General features: G+C 38.0%; 1 protein-coding gene across 1 annotated transcript in view; it reads right to left on the reverse strand.

Annotated features, from left to right (window-relative positions):
- Window positions 1-369: 369 nt before the first annotated feature.
- Spred (Sprouty-related protein with EVH-1 domain) overlaps window positions 370-24825 on the reverse strand; it is an 80332-nt gene continuing 55876 nt past the window's right edge. The window contains exons 3-5 of the mRNA XM_067150856.2: window positions 23330-23498; window positions 2669-2733; window positions 370-1954 (exon numbers count right to left, since the gene is read on the reverse strand). Of these exons, the coding sequence (XP_067006957.2) occupies window positions 1226-1954; window positions 2669-2733; window positions 23330-23498 (963 nt within the window). The 3' untranslated portion in view covers window positions 370-1225. The remainder of the gene's footprint in view (window positions 1955-2668; window positions 2734-23329; window positions 23499-24825) is intronic.

Here is a 24825-nt window from a genome sequence, read left to right on the forward strand (position 1 = left end):
ATTTTCCATCTGAAAGTAAAACAAGAAAGAAAGAGAAAAAAAGAAAAAAAAGAAAAGAAAAACTGAAATAAAGGCACAATTATGGAAAGGTAACCTCTTCAGTTGATGTACAATAGTAAATATACTTTATATGAGACTGCACTTAAAGTAGAGTACAAAAGTTCTGGCAATGAAAACATAATAACATAAGGATGACGTTTCCCAATTTGGTGCATATAAAACTAGATAAAATAACTAAATCACACAGTGCATGTATAATAAAAAGAGAATAAAGTAATGACAATTCTCAGGACAGTAATCACAATAATAAAATACTTGTAATCTTATTAAATGTAATAATAATAATAATAATAATAATAATAATAATAATAATAATAATAATAATAATAATAATAATAATAATAATAATATTATAATATAGCATTAGTAATTTTACTTTCGTTGGCTACATGTCGTATTGAATTCAAAACTTAAAAACTTCTGCAACACATCAAGTGGCACACCTGTCAAATATTGTTCAAGTGTCATTTACCACTTCAAACATCAACTGCCCGCAGGACATGTCAACCACCAGTAGTGGATGTGAGGTAGTATGGAACAAGAAACAAATAGTTAAGGTTTAACACATTTACACACTATAGAACATTTTCTCAATTTTTCAGTTTCAATGGCTACAATGTTCTGTTTCTTGTTGCATATGACCATATCGCTTTATGTTTTTTTTTCTTTTCTCTTTTCTTTTTACACAAAAGATGTATCATATCTTCCCCTGAGCCAATGGAAAAATAAGATCTCCTTTTGTTTTGATACAGAAAACTATTAGGTGGAATGGCACTCCTAAGTGGCCTCATTCAAGAGTCTCCCACTCTCTAAAGCTGCTTCACAATGTTACATTGAGTTATATTACACTGTCATGGTCGTACATATTCACAATTTAATTTATATACAATATAAAATGACAGAAATATGACATTGAACAGTATTATAGATGTACACGAGTTGTCATTATTTCTTTCTGCATTTTTAAATGGGTTTCAAAATGGTGGGAAGGACCAATAGGACATTTATTGTAAATTCTGTTATCAGTTGCTGTAAGCAAATGAAACACTTTTTTAAGGCAACGGTTTTTACATTGTTGGTACAACGGCAGTAGAATACGCATCACATACGAGGGAGGGCAAACAACACGAGTGAAGAGAAGTACAAATGGCAATCCTTGTCATCGCTAGGAGGATGGCCTGTGTCGTCCACCACACACACCACACGCAACACCACACCAATGGCATGCTCGTAAAGGTGGGTAGCACCATAGGCATGGCACCAACAACGACAAAAGTGCCAGGCCCAACCACCGCCGGGTACAGTTTTCGTCAACGGGTCCACACTCGCATGGGTGCTGCGCGAAGTCCCCCTCAGCATCTGCCATGCAATGATACAACATGCACTCAGCACAAGATATGCATGCCACTGCATTAATACCAGCACGCACACAGTCCGGTGCATATTCGCAACCACCACGCACATTGTTTTCTTCTGAATACAACTCCTGACAATGTCGACAGCGACTTCGACAGGCTCGATGCCTTTCCTTTTTCTTGCCAGGCTTGCTAGGCAAAAGGGGTGGTTGAGTAGGGATCCCTTCCAAGCTGCGTTTCTTCAAGCTACCAGCCGAGTCTCTACGAGCTGCTTTCTGATCCTCCACCACTGGATAGATGTACTCGTGTACCGCAGTCAGCTGCACATATGAATAGTTCTCCTTCTCACTGCCATCACGTTTCCCCTCAGGGCTAGGATCACGTTCTGATCCCGTCTTGTCACGACGAATATAGTGGATGCGGTGTAAATGGTGGGAATCAGCTGGTGGCGTAGCATGCCGGCTACTACCTCCACCGCCCCGTGTCGACGAATCCGAGGAAGATCGCGAGTCTCCTCTCTCCACCGGCAAGTTAAGGGTCTGAAAAAGAACATAACCTTATGTCCATACAAACACTGAATCATCCTTAACAATAAGATTCTGAAAGAACCATGCAACACTGAAAATCAGAAAATTCACAGCAGGAACTCTTAAGTCAGAACCAGCCAAAGTACAATCAAATTTTGTCAAATAAACATTCTATAAGTACATAAGAATGTTATAAACATACTGATTAATATTATTTTAATTATTTTATATATCAGTCAGTTGTAGAAATACAAATTAAATTTCTAACAATACTGAGTAAATTATTATATTGTTTCATTCCGTTTTAGCCCTAAGCTGAATATGACTATACCACCAGTAAGTTTTGATATTGTTATGATCAAAATCAAAATTTCAGCTAAAGTGAATTTCAAATTCAATATGAATCAGTATAGAAAAAAAACACCATGAAAGTACGAGATAATTGTTGTAACAAATCTAAGTAATATTCCCATGATTTTATATCAAGAGTTAATAATTCTACAGAATAATTTTGCAGGATGAGAAGACACTATAGCTAACTGAGCACTTCTATCACAATAACAATTAAAATATTCAAATACCCAAAAGGAAAATAGTTCACAGCAGTTATAAAGAAATAACATGAACATAATCTGTTAAGGGATGATTCTACAATAATTTGGTATCCAAAGAACTCATGCAATAATTTCTCTTCATTATGCCAGAAACATATCCATGCCTACTAACCATAAAGACATCATCATCTCCTACATCTGCATTATATTTGTGTAGTGGTGAGGATTCAGACAGACCTGAAATGGAATAAATACATTTAAAAAACTCACTCCACACGACTGATGCACATCAAAACTCACTGGATACAAGTCTTCCAAGTATTGAGTAGTTTCCTTATTAAACACATTATGTGTGGAACTGTGTATATGAGAAACATGATAAAAGAAAGCAGCAGCCTTATCTAGACATATAGTATAACTGCAGCGAGTTTACACAGAAATACACACTAAAAACATACAGTTTCAGCTGTCTAGTTGATTTCTGCAGTTCAAACAGAAGAACAATGCCTCTACCGAGGAAAGCAGCAGCATTTTATGAAAATTTAAGTTTTATAGCGTGAACTTCACACCGTGTGCTGCATGCTGTAGAAATTTATATCTAGGTAAAACCAAGTAAGAGATCTCGTCTATCCTATTTCTCACAAATCATCTGCATTCCTTCAATCCTGTCTTTAATTTATTTTTGGGTAGAGAAGAAATACTTGAATGGAATTAGTTAACAGCAAGAGGTTATAAGTAGTTTGCACAGCAGCCAGAAAAGATAACTTGTATGAAAAACAACTACATACAGTATTTCAAAATGATCTTGGAATAACATTTAAAATATTTCATTTCCTATGTTCTGCATCCAAGGATATCAGTATCTACTTTTATTACTTCAGTCAAGAAAGTTAAATCATGTGTAGAACCATAATACGGTATTATAGAAATTACTCCCATAAGTAAAATTCTTAACCAACACCAGCAGGAAGGCTTGTACTACATTATTTGAATGCAACAGAAGGATACATTAGACTTCAACTGAGTTATAAGTTTTGTCTGCAAGTAGTAGTCATATGAACAGATTTTCAGTGGCTTTTTTATACACTGAAATTAAATGCTAAGCAGTCCATGCACATTTATAGAGTAAGAGAAGAAACTGATAAATGAACACATAATCAACTCTGGCTTGTTCATTCTCCATTATTCAGTTGGGCATTAAATAATATCTTCTTAATGGTGTGCTGATTATTAGCCATCCATGCACCATTCACCGATGTTCTTAGTTCAATGATAATTGTATAGCTATATCCATTGGGTGATCATGTTCCAGGCATATTTTACACAAGTGAGAAGTATGATCTACATTTCATGGCAGAGGCAAAACTTTGTTAACCATTATGAAGCCAAGTGTGACTTGGCATTGGTATTGTCTAGTTGAAATAATGCAGCCAGTCCCTGCTACGAATGGTGTGAAAATGTCGCTCATAGGGTTGGTTGGTGCATACATTTCAGTGGGCTTGGCAGACTGATATGCAATAGCAACTTCTGGCTCAGTGAGGAAAGCAACAGGAAACTACCTCACTCACTTCCCTAGTACGCCTCTTCAGCGACACCTAGGGCATCTATGATAGCTAACGGTGGACCTGTTGAGAATCCAACCAGCCCTCAGGCTGAATACCCAACATACATAGTTGAAATAAAACAAGGAAGTTGATCTGCAACAACTGAAATCAATATCAGACTCAAAACATAACTAATCAAATGGCATTATACAATTTGCTGACACTCAATAGTACCTGTCACCATAACACACCAAACTCGTGCAGAGTATAGTGTGCAAATACCATCCTCACAGTGCCTCTCACCTAGCTGTCAAACCTACCTCCATTTTCATGTAATCAGAACTGTAACTGCTGGAAAAATATTTTGTCATTCCTCTATTTAGTCTTTATAATCTATCAGTCTCATATGGATATGTCAAACAAAGTCTTTGAAGACTGTTTCTAATATGCAACCAGACTGGATATTACAGTTTGTCAATTCTGCACTAATGATGAAACTGAGTGGCCACTAAACAAAACCTTTACAAGAACGATACCCCTTTTAGAATGTTTATGATATTGTCTTAGACTTTCTTGAACATAAGTGTGCCCCAAACACATGCAATTTCCTGGCATATTTCACTCTTGTATGCCATCAATTCAACCTTTCATATACTCAATAAGTTTTCTGTACCACAGTCTCATGATGATGCTTATTTAAAGGGGCCTAACATCCAGGTCACCGGCCCCTAATAGTCTGATGATGATGCTTATTTAAAGGGGCCTAACATCCAGGTCACCGGTCCCTAATAGTACGAAATGAGACGAAATGTAATGACAAATTAAAAGTCCAAAATCCTCCACTGACCAGAATTCAAAACATGAGGACAAAGAAAGAATTAATGGATATGAATTTATTACCAGTCTTACATTCCAAAATGGCATCATGAGTTACTTGCACACTACAGGCACTGATATTTTAAAACCAAACTATGGCATATTCAACTATCAGGAACTTTATACAGGGGCATATACAGAACTTTATTAGGGGTGAGCATCTATGACCAAAATTAGACCAACCTCGATAGAATTTCAAAACACACAATATTATCAAGAGCTAGTATTCAAAAAGAGTATAATCCATGATATATAAGGCAGAACTCTCCCAGTTTGTGTATGGTAGGTCTCATAGCATCCTACAATGTGGATTTTACAAATTCTGCATAACAATTGTTCACATATTTTGATTTTTTTTTTTAGAAAAGACTAACTGATTGATGTGTGGTATCTGGAGATGCCTAGTGCAGGTCTTTCTAACTGAGACCTGCACATCTGGGTGTGTGGTGAAGGTGATGACAATGAAGTAGAGAAAGGGCAAAACCCGGTATTGGCACTTAGCCCATTCTTGTCAAATAACGTCAAGAGCAAAGCCCAAGGCTTAATGTCCCATCTGACAGATGAATCATTATCAATGCCCTCACTCGATACGAACACTGAAGAGATGTTTGGATTTGAGCCCAGGTTTTTGGCTCACAATCTAGTGATCAGAAATTGCATACCACCAACTCTTCTGCCTTGCCAGCCAAAATTCCGATGGTGAATTTTTTTTCTACCAATGGAACTCAAACCATCACGGTGTTTGGCCTTAATGACTCAACGATCATGACCAGCGTGCGGGCTAGAACAATTTCAATGCACAAAATTAAGTAGTCTTGGAGCGCTAGCATATTTATGACTTCATCAGAATTTAAGTATTAGCACACAAAGAACCACAGAACACCAATGAAATAACCGAACTGAAAACCAACATCAAGACTTGAAGAAAGGGAATGAATCACTGCTTTGCATCAGCAACAACCAAAGAAGTCAAATCTTTGAGATAGTCTTTGAAGCTAAAGTGAATTTTAAATTCGATATGAAGCAGTATAGGAAGAAAAAACACACACACACACACCATGAAAGAAAGAGATAAATTTGTTATAATAAATCTAAGAACTATTCTCATGATTTTATATCAAGAGTTAGAAATTCTGCAGAACAATTTTCCAGGATGAGAAAACATTATAGCTTATTTCCACCTATGTACTGAATTTAGGAAAAATGTGCGCGATTTACTCATGAAATTATTTCACTGCTGGTGGGCTTAGAAATATGTAATTTCAAAAGACGCTAGGGTCCCTTTGACTGCCCACCCCTTAAATATGTACCTGCTTTATATCATGCGACACTGCATTGCACAATAAGCCTGAAGCTGCTATAACTAGACTAATGAAAATGAAACCTTAATATCTTTAGTACAATCCTGTAAAACTACATGTCAAGAACTATTTTACTACTACATATTTTCCTTTCTTCCTGTAAATTCAGGCACTTCCTTAGATTTAGCACCATTTTGAGTGAACATTTAGGTTATACAGTTCCCATAAGTTAACTGACAAATACACAAATCAACTAAAAATAATGACATTTCATAATAAAGTGTCGAGAGAAGTTGTAATTTTCCAACTGCTTGAATAATTCACAGCTGCTGGGTGAGATACTTTATAAAATCATTGCAATAGTTACAAAGACATTGGAGTTTCTAATCTGCCACAATAACAAAAGAGCTAAATGTTTAGAAAAATTTAGTAAAGTTACAGGGAGTATAGTTTAAGACTTTCCATTTCTGTTCACAGGCCGTAGGAATCCCCAAGCGGGTGCCATATGGCTGGTGTCAAGCCTGGTGTGATAAGAAGTGTTGATAGCTGAGGCTGCAGGATGTTTAGCTCTATTGCTCAGTTTGCTAGTAAAGATTGGACCTTTAAAGGTGTGTTGTAAGGTTATAATCGCAATGGTTAAGTACTTTACAGTGCAGAGAATATTTCTGATTGAGTGTTATTTGGACAAGAAGAAGAAACCAGTTAAAAGGTGCCTTCGAAAATTCCATGGATAGTTTCCTGGTTCAACACCACCATCAAAACATTACGTGCATTAACTCTTTCACAAGTGGCGTAGTACTGGTTCTATAACTAATAAGAAAAAATAGTGAAGGAGAACAGCTCTCACACAAGAGAGGTTAGAAGATATACAGGGAAGACTGCAAGTCAGTCCATATAAGTTGCTTCAGACAGTAGCTCAGGAAAGGGTTGATTTCACATTAACCGCTGAATGTGGAGTGCCGTATACTGCACGCGACTCCCTAACTCTCCTTGTCACGGAGTGACGTGCATTGCATGCGCGTAGCAACTTCTGTGAACAGTTCTTGAACTATTACAAATGAAACGACATATCTATAGACAAAGCATTGATCTTTCATTTGATGTGTATATCTATCGAGTTTTTATCGATTATGTATGATATATCGCGCCTGAAAAATTAACAAGTCCTGTTGTTAACACCATAGCAGCTAAACATTTTTCGTGATCACGTATATGAAAATTAACTATGTTTTAGCACCTGATGATACATAAAGATTTGTTTTGTTAAACGAGGACTAGGATATAGAATCTGAGGATAAAAGTAGTGATCATGACAGCGATGTTGCTTGTGATACGCGGGAAAATACTGTCCATAATGTTATCAATGGTGGGTTTGTTTGGGAAGACACGGATAATGCTCGAGACTTGGAGCATACTCAGGCATTTTAGATTACACGTTCCACTCGTGCGTAATGGTGGTTGCATATGCAACAAGACGCATCTTGCCCTGTCTCATGTTCGAATAATGCATGCTTCTTGTATCCAGGTAGGTGTACATCCTATCTACAGCTATTCACAAATTATACAGGGCTATTTAGCCAAGAAGTCCACCTCAAGTTGTGAACAGTTTAAGATACAGACATTTTGTTTTCACTTTCGTTAATGGTATTACAGGATTCATAGTTGAACAAGCAGTACTTTTTTTAGCCTTTTGACAAAATTTACCGGTACACGTTTCCATATGAGAACGTCATTTAATGCAGAAATTGCAGATAGTCTCGAGTGAGAGCGTTGCCTATCACTAGCCAAGAGCCTTATCAACAGACCTTGTAATCAGTGAAAACTGGACTATTCTAACGCACTTCAAAAAAGGTAGCCTTGCTCTGGACAAGATTTTCTACAAAGACATTCATTTGTTCAATGTCATACAAGGTGATTCAATATCAGTTTGTACACAATTGTAAACACTTCCTTCAATTATTTGAATGACATTTTGAGGAATATTGACTTAAATAGGAATTTCATGGGTATAAACTTTAGTTCAATCTAACATTGAATTAGTTCATCTCTACTACAGTAATTAAAAAAAAACACACAAGATATGATTTACAAAATAAGTTCAAATCAGACCGAGCGAGTTCGTAATCTACGAAAGCATATATTCCAGCAGCAGAATATTTTAGACTGTAAATCTTACACCCTTACTTTTCATAGCTTATATGGATCATTTATTAAAAGTTCATCCTTTAATTAAGAATACATCACTTGGTTTGGAAGGCATGAATGTATATCTGGCATGCAGTCAACATGGCTGGCTCAGCAGCATTGCTACTTTTTTATATTTAAAACAGAGTCAATGATTCCCAACATAACAGTACTGCAATCCAAGCTATCTTTGTAATCACATCATATACAGTCGCTCGAGAAAAGAATGAGCGCACAGTATTGTATATACCTCAACGCTCTACTCAGTTCCAGTTTAGCAGCTGATTCATAGTGAGTGAGGTCCGATCAATTTTACTGTTGTCAGATTAAAACGAACTGGTCGCCATTGTTTTTATTCAACAACACCTTTTAAGTGGACATTTTTGAAATTTTAAATGTAAGAATGAACGATTATACTGATAATTGAATTTAGTTTCCACAAACCCCTACTAATAGATTTCATATATAATTTAATCTCAGACTAAAATGTGCTTGCCATGAGACACAGAATAGTACACACGTGATTTACATGCATTTGTAATAAATTTCAAACCATAGGTTCTTAGTGAAATTTCAAGTGCTGCAATGTCCGTACAGATAGGTTCCTAACGATTGTTACTGAAATTCTTATAATAGTTATTTGTATTTGTTTACTACTGTATTATAAATTTTCAAGTTAAAAAAATGGAATTTTGTCCTTCGTCCTTACACATTACAGACTGCTACTAATAGATACAGTTTCTTTAGTAAGGCTCCCTTCACACGGTCCACTTGCTTTCCACGCTACGCCACGTCACTCCACAGACACTTGCTGTCCACTTCCGTCAACTTGCCGGCAACTTCTAGTCCCCACCACATACTTTGCGCCTCGGTTTGAATCTGGTCCATGGACGCGAACGTTATCCTTGGGATTTATATTCTTACGAAAAGAAGGTTGAGGTGAAAGCAGAGTACTAAGGTTCATTGGGTCCATCCACTGAATTCATATCACCTAGAATGAGGAGCTCATCGCTCTTCTAGATGAACGTACCAGTGATCCAAAAATGTTCTTTAATTACTTTCGTATAAGTGAGAATTTGTTTGAATTGTTGTCAATCCTTGAAGCAAGCAAAATGTATTTCGCCGATATTTTGAAACAAAAACTTTGAACTTGTGACGCACACAATGTTGACCGTTTGTAGGACTGATTTAGTGAGCTACCAATATGGCCTTGCTACCTACACCTAACTTCTGTAAATAAAACACTGGTAGTTCCCACGAATAAGATTGGTTTTTTTTTTTTACGAGTTGCTGTACGTCGCACCGACACAGACAGTTCTTATGGCGACGATGGGACAGGAAAGGGCTATGAATGGGAAGGAAGCGGTGTGAAAATGGGAAACCACGGAAAACTGTCTTCACGGCTGCCGACAATTGGGTTCGAACCCACTATCTACCCAATACTGGAAAATGGCCGCACTTAAGCGACTGCAGCTATCGTGCTCGGTCCGAATAAGAAAATGTTATGATGTAATTTAATTGAAAGCAGTTCTTTTGAAATAAAGACTGCTAAGAAAACCTTGATTAATTATTTTTCAATGACCCATGTTATTGTAATATCAAATAAATAGTTAACATATAACACATAGTCTATATAGCCTATTACTGTAGTTATCAACTTCTCTCTCTTTGGAGTTGTCCAGTTCGGCAAAAAGTGGAATCACTTCATGGGAAACTTCATTCCACATTTGAAGCCTTTAATTTTATTTGAATAGTCTGTTCGTTAATCCCACAGACAAGGGTGATTTTGTATTTCTATTATTAACTTTTCAGTATCTATGAATGGAACCAAGATTTTGAAACAAAAACTTCGAACTTGTGGCGCACACAATGTTGACCGTCTGAACGAGCTAATCAGATTTAGGGAGCTTCCTGTCGCCCAGAGTGGAAGACACTTCAGGCCGGTTGACAACAGCCTGCTGTTGACGAGAGTGGACGGAGCTTGCGCCACGCGAAGTGACTTGTGTGAACGCTACCAGCCTTTTACCACACCTCTGGTGGAGTGGAGTGGTGCGGAAAGCAAATCATGTGAAAGGGCCCTAAATGTCTAAAATTATTTCCAACTATTCAACAGGAATTTAAGTCACTAAAAAAACATGGTATTGTATAAGTTCCTTCCAGATACACTTTTCTCAGGAAGAACTGAACCTACAGGTACAATGTTTGTTGTGGTTATCCACAGGGTTTATATCAACATGGGAGGTAAATTATATCTCAGTAATTAAAAATAAGTATAAGATATTAAATGAGAGGTACATACAATACCATTCAGTCATTCTTTGCTTCGGTGACTATACATGTTTGATTATACAGGTAACTAGCATTATTTACATATGTACTGTTTCCCAAGATATGTTATCAAAGATAGCCAAATGTATGCAGAAATTCTAACTAAATGCAGTATAGTAGAGATGCCAACATTCTGAAGAGGTAAAAGTCAAGCCTACATCTCTAACACTGCTGACAAAACTGTGAATATTTTCATCACCATAAGACAAAGAAAGAACCTGAGAAAAACCACTGATTTGTTCTTAGAACAAATTATGGCCAATTTTAAATTCTCTTGGAAAACTTTAAACAGAATTAAACCAGGACATAGACAGTCCAGGTAGATGTCATGATTCAGATGAAAGAGGATTTCAGGTAAAAATAATTCCCAAATTTACCAAAGCCAGAGTTCTATTTTCACAGTACAACTGTAATTTAAATGCAGGGTGTAACAATAAGGTACAGCCAAACTCTAGGGCAAATTCCTCACACGAAGAATATGAAAGTATGTTATATGGACATGGGTCCAGAAACACAATTTCTACAACTCTATATAGTGCATTAGTAACAGGAAACTCACAGGAACAAAACACAGCAGCATACGAGGACGGTTTGAAAAGTTCTCGGAATCACCGCTAGATGTCAGTGCTAAAGCAACGAGGTTCCCGCGCAATAATCACACATCCTTTGTGAGTGAACATGTGGCGCGTCAGTGCTCTAGCTGCAGGAGTGTGGTAGTGACGACTCTTTGTTGTTGTTCCCGCGCAGTGATTTGTGGCAATGGAAAAAACTGAGATTCGAGCAGTGATTAAATACTTTATAAGGAAAGGTATGAAAGCAAAGGAAATTCATGCTGACTTTCAGAACACACTGGGGGACTTGCTCCTTCATTTTCAACTGTTGCCAAGTGGACCAGCGAGTTTAAATTTGGTCGGGAGAGCTTGGATGATGATCCGCGTAGTGGACGGCCAAAAACTGTTACGACCCCAGAATTTATCGCAAAAGTGCATAAAATGGTCATGGAGGATCGTCGACTGAAAGTGTGGAAGATTGCTGAAGCTGTAGGGATGTCTTCTGAACCGGTATATCATATTTTAACCGAAGAATTGGGTATGAAAAAATTATCAGCAAGATGGGTGCCGCGGCTCTTGACATTGGACAATAAACGCACCAGATTGGAAATGTCCGAACAAAGTCTGGCCCATTTTCAGTGCAACCAACAAGATTTTTTGTGCTGGTTTGTGACTACAGATGAAACTTAGGTCCACTACTATACCCCAGAGACAAGACAGCAGTCAAAACAGTGGAAACATGCTGATTTACCACCACCAAAGCAAAGGCAGTGCGTTCGGCCGGAAAGGTCATGGCCTCATTTTTCTGGGATGTAAAAGGCATTCTGCTGATAGATTATCTTCCTACTGGCCAAACAATTACGGGGCAATACTATGCAAACCTCCTAGACCAACTACAGGAAAAGATACGCGAAACAAGGCCTGGTTTGGCAAGGAAAAAGGTCATCTTTCATCAGGACAATGCTCTGCTGCACACAAGTGTTATTGCCATGGTAAAACTTCATGAACTGGGGTACGAATTGTTGCCACATCCACCTTATTCACCTGATTTGGCACCATCAGACTTTCATCTATTCCCCAAGCTGAAAATTTTCCTCGGTGGAGGGAGATTTTCTACAAGGGAAGAACTGACAGCCAAATTGGAGAGGTATTTTGCAGGCCTGGAGAAATCTCATTATCGAGATGGGATCAAGGCATTGGAACATCGCTGGACCAAATGCATTAGTCTACAGGGAGACTACGTTGAAAAATAAAAGCAGTTCCATCGAGGTAAGATACTTAATTCTAGTACATTCCGAGAACTTTTCAAAGCACCTACATAATACCACATGAAACTCTTTCTTGCATGTGTTTATGTATCTGGGATTCAATGCATGCATTGCATGGGAAAGCATTCTTTCTGATTATATTACATATGTCTGTGAAATTAATAACTGGTTTGATAGAACAGGGTTTGGATTTAGGAAAGGTTATTCCACTGAAGCTCTATTTGTAGGATTCCAGCAAGATATAGTAGATATCCTGGACTGAGGAAGTCAAATGGACTGTATTGCAATTGAACTATCTAGAGCATTTCATAGAGTAGATCATGGGAGACTACTGGCAAAAATGAGTGCAACTGGACTAGAAAAAAAGAGTGACTGATGGGTGGCTACATTTCTAGAAAATAGAACTGAGAGAATTAGAGGCAGCAAAGCTTTATCCATCCCTGTAATAATTAAGAGGGGAATTCCTCAAAGCAGTATTACTGGACCTATATGTTTTCTTAAATATATCAATGATGTGTGAAGAAGTGGAATCAGAGATAAGACTTTTTGAGATTATGTTATTCTGTATAGAGTAATGAATGTTACAAGATTGTGAGCAACTGCAAAATGACCTTGATAATGTTGTAAGATGGACAGTAGGCAAATGATGATGAACAGGGTTAAAAGTCAGGTTGTGAATTTAACAAACAGGAAAAGTCCTCTCAGTTTTAATCACTGTGTTGATGGGGTGAAAGTTTGTTTTGGGGATCATTGTAATTACGTAGGTCTTAATATAAGGAAAGATCTTCATTGGGGTAATCACAAATATGATTGTAAATAAAGAGTAGAGGAGAGTATGTATGGGACCCTCACCAGGATTACTTAATTCAAGACTGGAAAAAAATCCAAAAGAAAAGCAGCTCGATTTGTTCTGAGTGATTTTTGACAAAAGAGTAGCGTTAGAAAAATGTTGCAAAGTTTGGACTGGGAAGACTTGGGAGAGAGGAGACTAGCTGCTCTTCGAAGTGGTACGTTCCGAGGCTGTCAGTGGAGAGATGGCGTGGAATGACATAAGGTGAATAAGTTTGAGTGGTGTTTTTAAAAGTAGGAAAAATCACAATATGAAGATAAAGCTGGAATTCAAGAGGACAAATTGGGGCAAATATTCATTTCTAGGAAGGGGAGTTAGGGATTGGAATAACTTACCACGGAAGATGTTCAATAAATTTCCAATTTCTTTGCAGTCATTTAAGAAGAGGCCAGCAATACAACAGAAAAGGGAATCTGCCACCTGGGCGACTGCCCTAAATGCAGATTAGTAGTGATTGAACTAACGGAGGGTATTATGAACATTTCATGTAAGACAAGAGTTTCATGTGGTATGCTGGTACATTCTGTTCCTGTGGGTTTCCCAGGATTAATGTACTATGTAGAGTTGTAGAAAATTAGTTCTAACAAGAAAATAAAAAATTTCTGGACCCATGTCTAAATAACATGTTTTCTTCTGTGTGTGAGGAATGTATCCTGAAAGTTTGGCCATACCATATCGTTACACCCTGTAAATAAAATTATTCTGTTAAAAAATATTCAGTTAGCATGTCAATGAAAACATCCTTTGCTCAATGTGTATTTGTTTGACAAACTGAATTTTTCTCCTGACAAAAAATAAACCTAAGTCCTATGTTGGCTAAAATTTAAAAAAATAAATAAATAAGTAGGCATCTAATTGTTACTATGAACTATTAGAGACATTACCACTAGCTCCTTTCCCCCTGTGGGTGGGGGCGGTAGAATAACACCCACGGTATCCCCTGCCTGTTGTAAGAGGCGACTAAAAGGGGCCCCAGGGGCTCTGAACTTTGGAGCGTGGGTTGGCGACCACGGGGCCCTCAGCTGAGTCCTGGCATTGCTTCCACTTACTTGTGTCATGCTCCTCACTTTCATCTATCCTATCCGACCTCCCTTGGTCAACTCTTGTTCTTTTCCGACCCCAACGCTATTAGGTTTGCGAGGGCTAGGGAGTCTTTCATTTTCACGCCCTTCGTGGCCCTTGTCTTCCTTTGGCCGATATCTTCATTTTTCGAAGTGTCGGATCCCTTCTATTTTTCCCTCTGATTAGCGTTATATAGAGGATGGTTGCCTAGTTGTACTTCCTCTTAAAACAATAATCACCACCACCACTAGCTCCAAGAGCCTATCTGGAATAGTTAAAAGGAGGGGTTGTCAGGACTCAAATTTCAGTATGAACCAAGTAACTGAAAAATGCCATTATACATAAGTAAAACTAAGAAAATGTAACAGAGTACCAAGGGAAAAAAATATTGGCCATATTAAGGAATTAAGTGCTGGAGAGACATAGTGTTTACAGTGCACTATGTCTTCTGGTATGGGCTAGAACAAGTGTGTTACTTTCATTGATTTGTGTTAGTCCTTATAACAACATTATTGGCTTTTACGTCCCACTAACTACTATTTTACGGTTTTTGGAGATGCCGAAATTTAATCCCGCAGGAGTTTTTTTTAACGTGCCAGTAAATCTACCGACACAGGACTGACGTATTTGAGCACCTTCAAATACCATCAGACTGAACCAGGTTCGGGCCTGTCTTAAGTCTTACCCTTGGCTTTGACAATATGAAAGTGACAGGTATGAGCGATACTAGCAATGCCATTCCTTATGCAGGCAGTCCCTGCTATGAAGTGTGAAAATTGGTGCATGCATTTCAGTGAGCTTGGCGGACTAATACGTTATAGCAACTTCTGGCTCAGTGAGGAAAGCAAGAGGAAACTACTTCACTCCACATTTCCCTAGTATGCCTTTTCGGTGATACCTAGGCCATCTATGTCAGCTAATCAGCTAATGGGCGAGAGCTGTTGAGGATCCAGGCAGCCTTCGGGCTGATGACAATATACATACATACCATTATACACATTAAAGAATTATAGGATAAGGGAAAGTTGTTATAGGCAGTCAAAGGCATTTATGTTGCACTGCAGTGAGAATATATGGAAGAATTGCTTCTTGGATCAAAGTAGTTAAGAGGTTTATGCAAGGCAATGATTCAGTTGGGTGAATAAATAGTGAGCAGTTGGCTTATGCTGTTTAAGACTTGGCCTGAATATCAGACAGTTGAAAACTTAAATCTAATACCTTGGAGCAGAAAAAATGAGTGCAATACAAAATAGGGATTAGCGCTTTCAGTACTAAAGTGTCAGTTGGGAAGAAAGCTAAGAGGATTTAATATCAGGTAGAAAATATGAAACAGGAGGACAATTTTGAGTCAGTAGGGTACAGTAGACACTATTCCAAACAGAGTGAGTTGGTCATGCAGGTAGGGTTGAGCTGTGAGCTTGCATTTGGAAGACGGTGGGTTTGAATCCCACTGTCAACAGCCCTGAAGATGGTTTTCTAGGGTTTTCCATTTTCACACTAGGCAAATCCTAGGGCCGTACCTTAATTAGGGCCACAACCGCTTCTTTCCTTTCCTAGACCCACTGTCGTCAAAAGAACTATCTGTCTCAGTGCTAAGTAAAGCAAAAAAAGAAACAATACTCCAACATTTTGAAGAGGTAAAAGTGAAGCCTATATCTCAGTTTAACACTGCCAGGATGCTTGAGGAGTAAGTGAAATTGAACCACAGTGTGTAGCAAAGCTAATGCAATGAGTTCACAGATGTGAAATTGCATTTTGTATGAAGCAAGTTAGACAAATTTATTCTTCCACTGATCTGTTTTCAAATCATTTTTGCTGTACAAAAGTGAACATGAAGTAGACTTGGGATATCTTATTTGTAAAATTAAAGTAAAGGACATGAAAGATGTTGGTACAAGTGGGTTAAAACAATGGCAAGAGAGATGAAGGACAAGTTGTGGGTATGCACAGGGTTTGTTATCTACATAGGAAGTGGATTAGATTTTGATAATCATTAAAATTAAGTCTGGTAAAATATAAAATGTAAGGTCTTTTTTTTAAAATTTGCTTTACATTGCACTGACACAGATAGGTCTTATGGTAATGATGGGATAGGAAAGGGCTAAGAGTGGGTAGGAAACAACAAAGACCTTAATTAAGGTACAGCCTCAGCATTTACCTAGTGTGAAAATGGGAAACCATGGAAAACCATCTTAAAGGCATCTGCCAACGGGGTTCAAACCCACTATCTCCCGGATGCGAGTCAATAACTACGTGACCCAAGCCGCACAGCCACTTGCTTTGTAATGTGAGGAACATTACAGACTGCGAATCTTCTTGCTGAATCTGTACTGACTGTTTAACTTCTTACAAAATTGTACAAAAACTATTTTAATCCTCCTAGTCAATACTATACATTTTTTACGTCCAATTAAGACAAAAGTTCACACATAAACAGATATGTTTCGACCCGGCATTGGGTCAAAAAATAAGCCCTTCTCCACCCTTGTTAGTGAGTCTAAGAAGAAAGAAAACCACATCATGTTTATTTTCAATAATACATATAATATGAAGTTATGAATATATTCAACAAATATAGCATTCAAAACAATAACAGTTCTAATTTATTCTATAATCCACATAGCATCAATAGTAACAGTACAAAGGGCACTAGGAAAGTTTTGCAATGTAAGTGAACGCTTTAGACTTTTTCAAAATAATTTCCACCACACTCAATACACTTCTCCATATGTTGAAACCAGTCACTGAACCAACTCTGCCACTTTTCTTTGGTTACATTTTCACACTCTTGATCCCATGCTGCCAGAAGCTCCTCGTCGGATGAAAAACGCCGCCCTTCAGCTTCATCTTCACACCTGGGAAGAGTGCGTAAGTCACATGGGGCAAGATCAAGACTGTATGGAGGGTGATCAAGCACAGTCAACCTTGATCTGCCAAGAAAATCCATTGTTACATTAGCACGATGTGCTGGAGCATTGTCATGATGCAAGAGCCAAGTGTTGAGCCGTGACCCTGGATGGAGCTGCTTGACAGCCTGGATGACCTGAGGCAGAGAAGTCTCACTGTACCAGTTCGCAGTAACTGTCTTTTGTGTTTCTAGCACAACCGGAGTCAGGATGCCCCGTTTAGTGAAGAATACTGCAATCATCCTTTTCTTCAATGACCTTGACTTTCACACAGTCACAGGAGTACCCTCATCTTCAAACAACACCACCTTGTTCTGGGATTTTGTTGGGACAACGTAATAATAAAACTAAGTTTAGTCACCTGTAACAATGCTATTGACATTACGCGAAGTCCCATTTTCAAACTATTTTAGCATTTTTCGGCACCATTTTACACGATGTGCCCTTCGATCCTCTGAAAGTGAATGGGGCACACAAAGGGAACAAACCTTTCTAACATGGAGATGGTCGTGTAGAATTGAATGAATAGCTGGTGCAGGGATGTCGAGGGTCTCTTCTACCTGCAGATATGTCGACCGCCTCTCTTGCTGCAACATTTTCCTCACAGCTTCAATGTTTTCCTCAGTCACTGATTCAGACAGTCGCCCAGAACGAGGATCGTCTTCAAACCCAAAATTTCCCCTCTGGAACTCTTTGTACCAGCAGAAAATTGTTGTCCAATTTGAACAGTCTTTCCCCAGCACAGCAGTCATTTCCTCCAGGCACTGGTCAACAGTTAATCCACGAGCAAAATTGTAGCGGATAATTGCACGATATTCACCTTTAGACCACACTGACATCTTAACTTGCTTTCAGTCCCACTGCTTGTTAACAACTGGTGTGATGGTCATGCCTTGCTCCCTTCTAGACCGGTTTTCACCCCTCTTTTCATCCCTCACCATAACAGGGGTGTCCAGCCAACTGTTTTTACATATTGCAAAACTTTCCTAGTGCCCTTTGTACTACATTTAAGAATCCTGGAGTTCATAAGTTATGTTTTGCACAATGCCAAGCTAGTTACAGGTCAAGTTATGTTGGACAAACTGGTAGGAACTTTCTCAGAAGATATACAGAACATCGCAACGTTTTAAAATATAATTGTTTCTCTGCCATGAGTAACCATCACAAAGACTATAATCACAATTATACTACAATAGATCAAGACCTAAAAATTCTACGTGAACAAAAAGGTCCACTACTAAACATTTTAGAGAATTTTTACATCAGTATGGATCAATATAAGAAAGCCCTCAACTTAAATGAGACAAAGAACGTAATAGGGGAAACTTTTATTCCGATCATTTGTAGTAAAAAAACAGGAACATAAGAACTCACAATTATTATACTCTGTTTCAATCACCGCCTCCATTATTCCACATACTCCCGTTCTCCCGCAAGCCCTGCCCCATTTCTTCGCAGCAACACGCCTTGAGTCTCTACTGTGGGAGCAAGTCAGTCGAGAGCTGAACTCGATAATGAGAGAATACAAGTGATATAAGCGAGCCATGTAATGTAGGTTAATTTTCGTTCTTGATAACTTAATCTAAATGTTGTTCCTGTTAGTCACCACTTTTCAACCCTAATTTGATTTGTATTATCCATTTTACAGACTAAAAATCGGACAGTTCAACTTCAATGATGTTTATGTACATCAGCCCATGTCAGAACACAAAAACTAAGCCAACAGTATACAGATTCCAGTTGATCCACACCAAAGGACAACAAATAGCATTGAAACAGAAAGACTTCCAGCTCAAGACTGTTTTAACAATCAACATTTCACAGTTTTTGAATGTTCATCATGCTTTTTACAAAACTTGATAACTAACATTTCATTTTGTGCGTTTCCTATGTTTTTAATGCATCAGACATGTCTTACTGAGGATGACCCAATACCGGGTCGAAACATGTCCAGCTATGTGTGAACTTTTGTCTTAATTGGACGTAAAAATATAGAGTATTGACTAGGAGGATTGAAATAGTTTTTGTACAATTTTGTAAGATATGAAAAACATACAATACCGTGCACTCATTTCTTTTCTTTTGACCGACTACATAACAGTTGCTTAAGAGCAAGCAAGGATTCAATAAACAAACTAGAATAAAAAATTAAGATTTTGTTAGGTACTTATACATTTTAATTCAACTGTGAGTAGATTTATGCTCTCTTCATTATTGAATCAGGTCATTAACAGATGACATGGGGGCTACCTTCTACTTAGCTCTTATTACCCTCAATTATCCTGCTAGGAACATAATACTAACCAAAAGATCATAAAAGACAGCATATTACATGACCTTAACGATATTATATAATTTTCTCTTATGACCAAATACTAAATCATGCAGTCTAATAGAACCACACAATGTTCTTTATACTTACCACAAATTTATCCAGAAGAAAGCAGGAAAGAGAGAACAAACTATTTATAGTTCAAATAACTGATTCACTTTGACAATACATGACAAATACTATAGTTCTCATCAATAGTAGTCAAAGTTCAAATATTTATGGTAGTTTTTAAAGAACTTTGAATGAATTCTCAACATAATGTGTGGAAAATTAATCTTAGTATTATCTTTATTTTTTCCATTATCTTAACCTTATCCTTACAAAGTACACCCTCTCAAAAAAAAAAAAAAAAAACACACACACATGCTAAAGTTATCAGTAGCTGGCTACTGTATCAGGCTGAGCGCTTGCACCGAGTCACCTGTTGCAGGTTCGATATCGGCATAGTCTTATGCCAATAAACAGTATCTAAATGCCAGACTTATGATGCCAGATTTACTGACAAGTTCAAGAACACCATTTAGAGCTACTGAAGTAAATCTCAAAACCATTAACAGTTAAAGGAAGTTTGTGCCCAAGACTGTATGTATCACCAAGTCTGCAGGGCTTTGGACGACATGACAATACCATTTAAGTCTTGCTTCTCTCAACTTCTCTGGAATACAGTAGGTGCCACTCTCAATCGCCTCCTGACTTCTTCATTTCTGACATGATCCAATCTTGTAAGTCCCAGAGATGAACGTAATATTTTCATCTCCACACCATGTAGAACCTGCCAGTACTTTTTAGTCGTAGGCCAGCATTCCGACCCATAGAGTGCAACTGATCAGACCATAGATTTGTAGACTGCCCCTTTCAGGCGAATGGGAATATTTTTGACTCACAATACACCAGTGACCTGATGCCACTTCAGCTACGTAGCATTTACTCGGGCTTGGGTGTCTGGTAATGTCTTACTAACTGAGGTGATGAGAGATCCACGCTATTTAAATTGATTGGCTTTAACTAGGTCTTGCCTGCCGATGAGAATGGGACCAGCAGTCTGCAAGCCACATTGCACACTCTCTGTTTCAGTGATATTAAGTGAAATGATATTCTCTAACTGTTTAAAATGCTATATTCCACTGCTTATATCTTTGATGAGTTTCGTGGTGTGGGTTACTGTAGTCACGCCTTAGTTCGTGAACCATAAAGGCTGCATGGCCTGCTAAGAGGTCCTGAGAGTTGAACCATTGCTATGGAATAGGAGTGGGCATCTTGGACAAATTCTGAACCATAGCCCTCCTTGTGTTCACACGGCTAGGAATATACAATCCACCAGTTGTCCCTACCCCATTAGAGGAGAGATTTTCACTGGGATTATGTGTAAGTAGGGTAGCATCCTGCTTCACAAAATGTACAAAGTTCAGAATATTTTAAGCAGGCCTCACACCTAGGGGAACACAAAGGCACGACCAATAAGAAAGTCAGTGGAGTGTCGACTGCCATGCGAGGACCTGCGGAGCATTGCTACGGAGAACAGGGACACCGTCAGCCAGACCCAGCGGATCCCCCATGGGAAGGTGGTGGCCATCGATTGAACTATCTAGCTGCAATATGTGGACTTCAAGAACGCCAACGAGAAGACAGTGTGATTGAGGTAGTCTAGGTGTAATTTGAATAGTGAGGACTAAGAGAGACGTAGAAAGAGATATAAGAACACCTAGATATAATTTAAGACCTAGAATAAGGAATGTACAGGGTAGATATTGAAGGTTTTAGGGGGGATAATTGTCGAAGGTACAACAGCATAATTGGCGTAAAACCTTCAATTATTATGATTAATATATTTTAATTATAGTTTATAGAAGGCTAAATTATCTTTTATTAAATGTTAAATATGATTAATATATGATTTCCCTGTAAATATGTAGTATAAAATTGTATAACTTCAAATACGTATTGTGTATTGTTTAACCTCAAACTCTATAGAGTCGAAAGCGGTAGAAAATTACATAATGTTCGTATGTTAGACTTATTGTACTATAATTTGGTATATATGAAGGGTTCTGGAAACTTACTGTAAGATTTTATTATCCAGATACATGTAGAGACATTACGAATGTTTTAGATATTTCCATGTACATTTTTAAATATTAAAGGAACGTTCGAGTACCCATTTGACTAGCTGGTCGATTGATGTTTCGAGTGTGTTTCATTAGAGTGCTGTAAGAACTCTTCCAGAAGTCGATCATTCTAGATGGTTGCTCGAGTAGTATAAATATCGAGTTGTCAGTCAGTGAAGTCAGTTCTTAGTTCTAAGTTCGCAGTTCTTAGTTCTTGGGACTCAGGCAAGTGATGGACTGGAAGTGACTGTTGGGCTCCGAGGTGGAGTCTGAATAAAGGGCTCAAGTGAGTGAGGCAGTGAATTCAAGAGAGAGTATGTTATAGTGCGCGCGTCAGTGTTGTTGATATCTGTACTGGTGAGAATCTACTTCAGGGTACTCCGTTATTGAGTGTTGTATATAGTATCATTTGCTAGTGTGTATAATTGTGTGTTGTGACGTAGAGTGTGAATAAAGTAATTTATACAAGGAAGTGAACGTGTTCTCGTGTGATATTTATTTACGTCAAATAAAATCGCAACGGGTGAACGTTAAAACCTAAGAAGAACATAAATGAAGAATGATACATACAGAACACACACTTTTTAGATTCAATTATGTATAATATTAACCCTTTTTTTTCACTGAATTTGTCTCGAGTTATTTATTGCTCCATCTAATGATGAAAATGTATATTTTATTGTTTTTTCATTTCCGTCATGTCCCTTGTTTTTCATCTGTTCCTTCATGTTTTTAGCAGATTTTTAGCTTGTATTATGCAAATAACTTTAACCCCCCTTATTTCACTGAAGATGGTTCAAACGAGTTGAAACATGTTTGAATTTTATTACTCCAATGATGGAATTATGTATTGAATACGAGGATATAATAAATTTTTCCTTTGTAAAGTGAAAACTGTCAATACGGAATGATTCTAATATCTTGTAATGAACAAAAGTTAGGCAAAAAAGTACAATAAAGATTTATACCGAAGGTAAATTACTTTCAAAAACAAAGAAAATAGTTCAAAATAAAACAACTGCATGAGACATTTATTCAAAGAGGATGAGTAGTTTAATATCATGCTTTAAATATAATAATGATTTTGCAACTGCTTTTTCATACCAGGAGACATCTTTACTATCAGTCCCATGCACTTAATGAACTGGAGTTTATCTTTGACATGAACTGGGACTAGAATAGTATATTTTAGCTACCTAGAATGGAAATGGGAAACCAAAGAAATCTACTTCTAGTATGGCTGTGAACAGGATTTTAACCCACTTCTCACATCTATTATGTTATACGAGGCTGAGTGCACCCCATTCTAGTCCAGTAACAAATCAAATCTGTAGCACAGACCAGGTAGCAGATATTTTACATTTACAAGTCAAAGTACAAGACAGGAGGGCGAGCCTTGGTCTCTACGATAACGGGAGTATTGATTCACTAATTTACTGCCTGTAGGATGCCCCTTCTACTGAAGATCTATGCACAAAAACAAAAACTTTTGCTCATGGGTACTAGAATGGGAAAATACTACTAACCCTCCAACAGTTCTTCAACAGCAGTACGAACTCCCTTGTCAAAGGCTCGTGCATCTGCTGCTGTCTGGAACGTCAAACCAAACTTCTTGTCACCAGTTTTCCAGTGGTGGAATGTGGGCATCACCTTATTGTACTCAAAATCTTTCTTAATTGTACAACTCAGCACAACCTGGAAGGAAGAAAAGAAGAAAAACTTACTCAGTTTTAATGTTCATGAATAAGACCTATCTAAATATTTACTGCATACTAAATCAGTCAAATGCCCTTCACCCTAGCACTGAATATCACTTAATATAATTCAAAAAGTTTTATAACTACAGAAAAGGTAGATATTCATAATACTCAAACACCAGTTCTTCCTGTTTACAGGGCACAATGCCAGTTTCAATAGTATAGCCACGTATTGAGACAGCTGTGCTTCACATGCTCACAAAAACAAACATGAAATCTAAATCACATTTCCATCTTAACTTATTTGTCCTCCCTTGTGAACAATGTGACCTTGTTGCTGTGGGGAGGCTTGGGAGTCCCAATGAATGAGATAGCAGAGTCACAGGTGCAACCACATATTGAGAGACCAGGCTAACAAATGGTTTATCAAAAATGGGGTAGCAGCCTCTCGAAAGTTGCAGGGTGGCAGTCTGGATGATTGACTAATATGGCCTCGTAATAATATTTAACATGGCTTAGCTGTGTTGATACTGCAACACAGCTGGAAGAAATGGGAAACTGCAGCCATAAGTAACACCTGAGGACTTGCAGCTCTCTCTGTATGTATGTATGTATGTATGTATGTATGTATGTATGTATGTATGTATGTATGTATGTATGATTTACTGATGATGGCTTTCTTCTGAGTAAAATGTTCCAGATGTGAAAGAATCCCCCATTCACGTCTCTGGGTGGGGACTGCATGAGAGGGGACAATCGTCAGGAAGATGGATACCAACATTCTGCAAGTTGGAGCGTGAAATGTTAGAAGATTGAATTGTTGTAGTATATTAGAAAATCTGTAAAGGGAAATGGATAGACTAAAGATGGATGTAGTTGGTATCAGTGAAGCACAGTAGTAGTCCGCTACAGCGAGTTCGGCGAGAACTCCGTTGTAGCGATACCTTTTTCTGTCTCTTGAAAATTCCTATATTAAACTGTGTATTATTCTTCTGTTACAGCGAGAACCAGCGATTATACTGAATGCGATCGATCATCATCGGTAGTTGGTCTTGGGTATAGTTGTCTTGCTATGTGCACTAGCGAGCTCTCTCGTAAACATCTTACACACATACGTTCAATACGAGTGATTAAGCGTGCTTTTTTTTTTTTCCTTCCCATTATCAATAGTTTTGTTCGTGCAGCAAATCTAGGATAGTCTGCGATTTGTAGAACAGCACATGCACGGATTAGGAACAGTTGGAAATGGTTTCCAATTCTTTCCTGCACAAATGGTCATGTATTAGTAAATATTGCCGTTAGATGTCAGCACCATTCCCAATGAA

Source organism: Anabrus simplex, chromosome 7 (assembly GCF_040414725.1).
Source record: "Anabrus simplex isolate iqAnaSimp1 chromosome 7, ASM4041472v1, whole genome shotgun sequence".
Taxonomy (NCBI): Eukaryota; Metazoa; Arthropoda; class Insecta; order Orthoptera; family Tettigoniidae; genus Anabrus; species Anabrus simplex.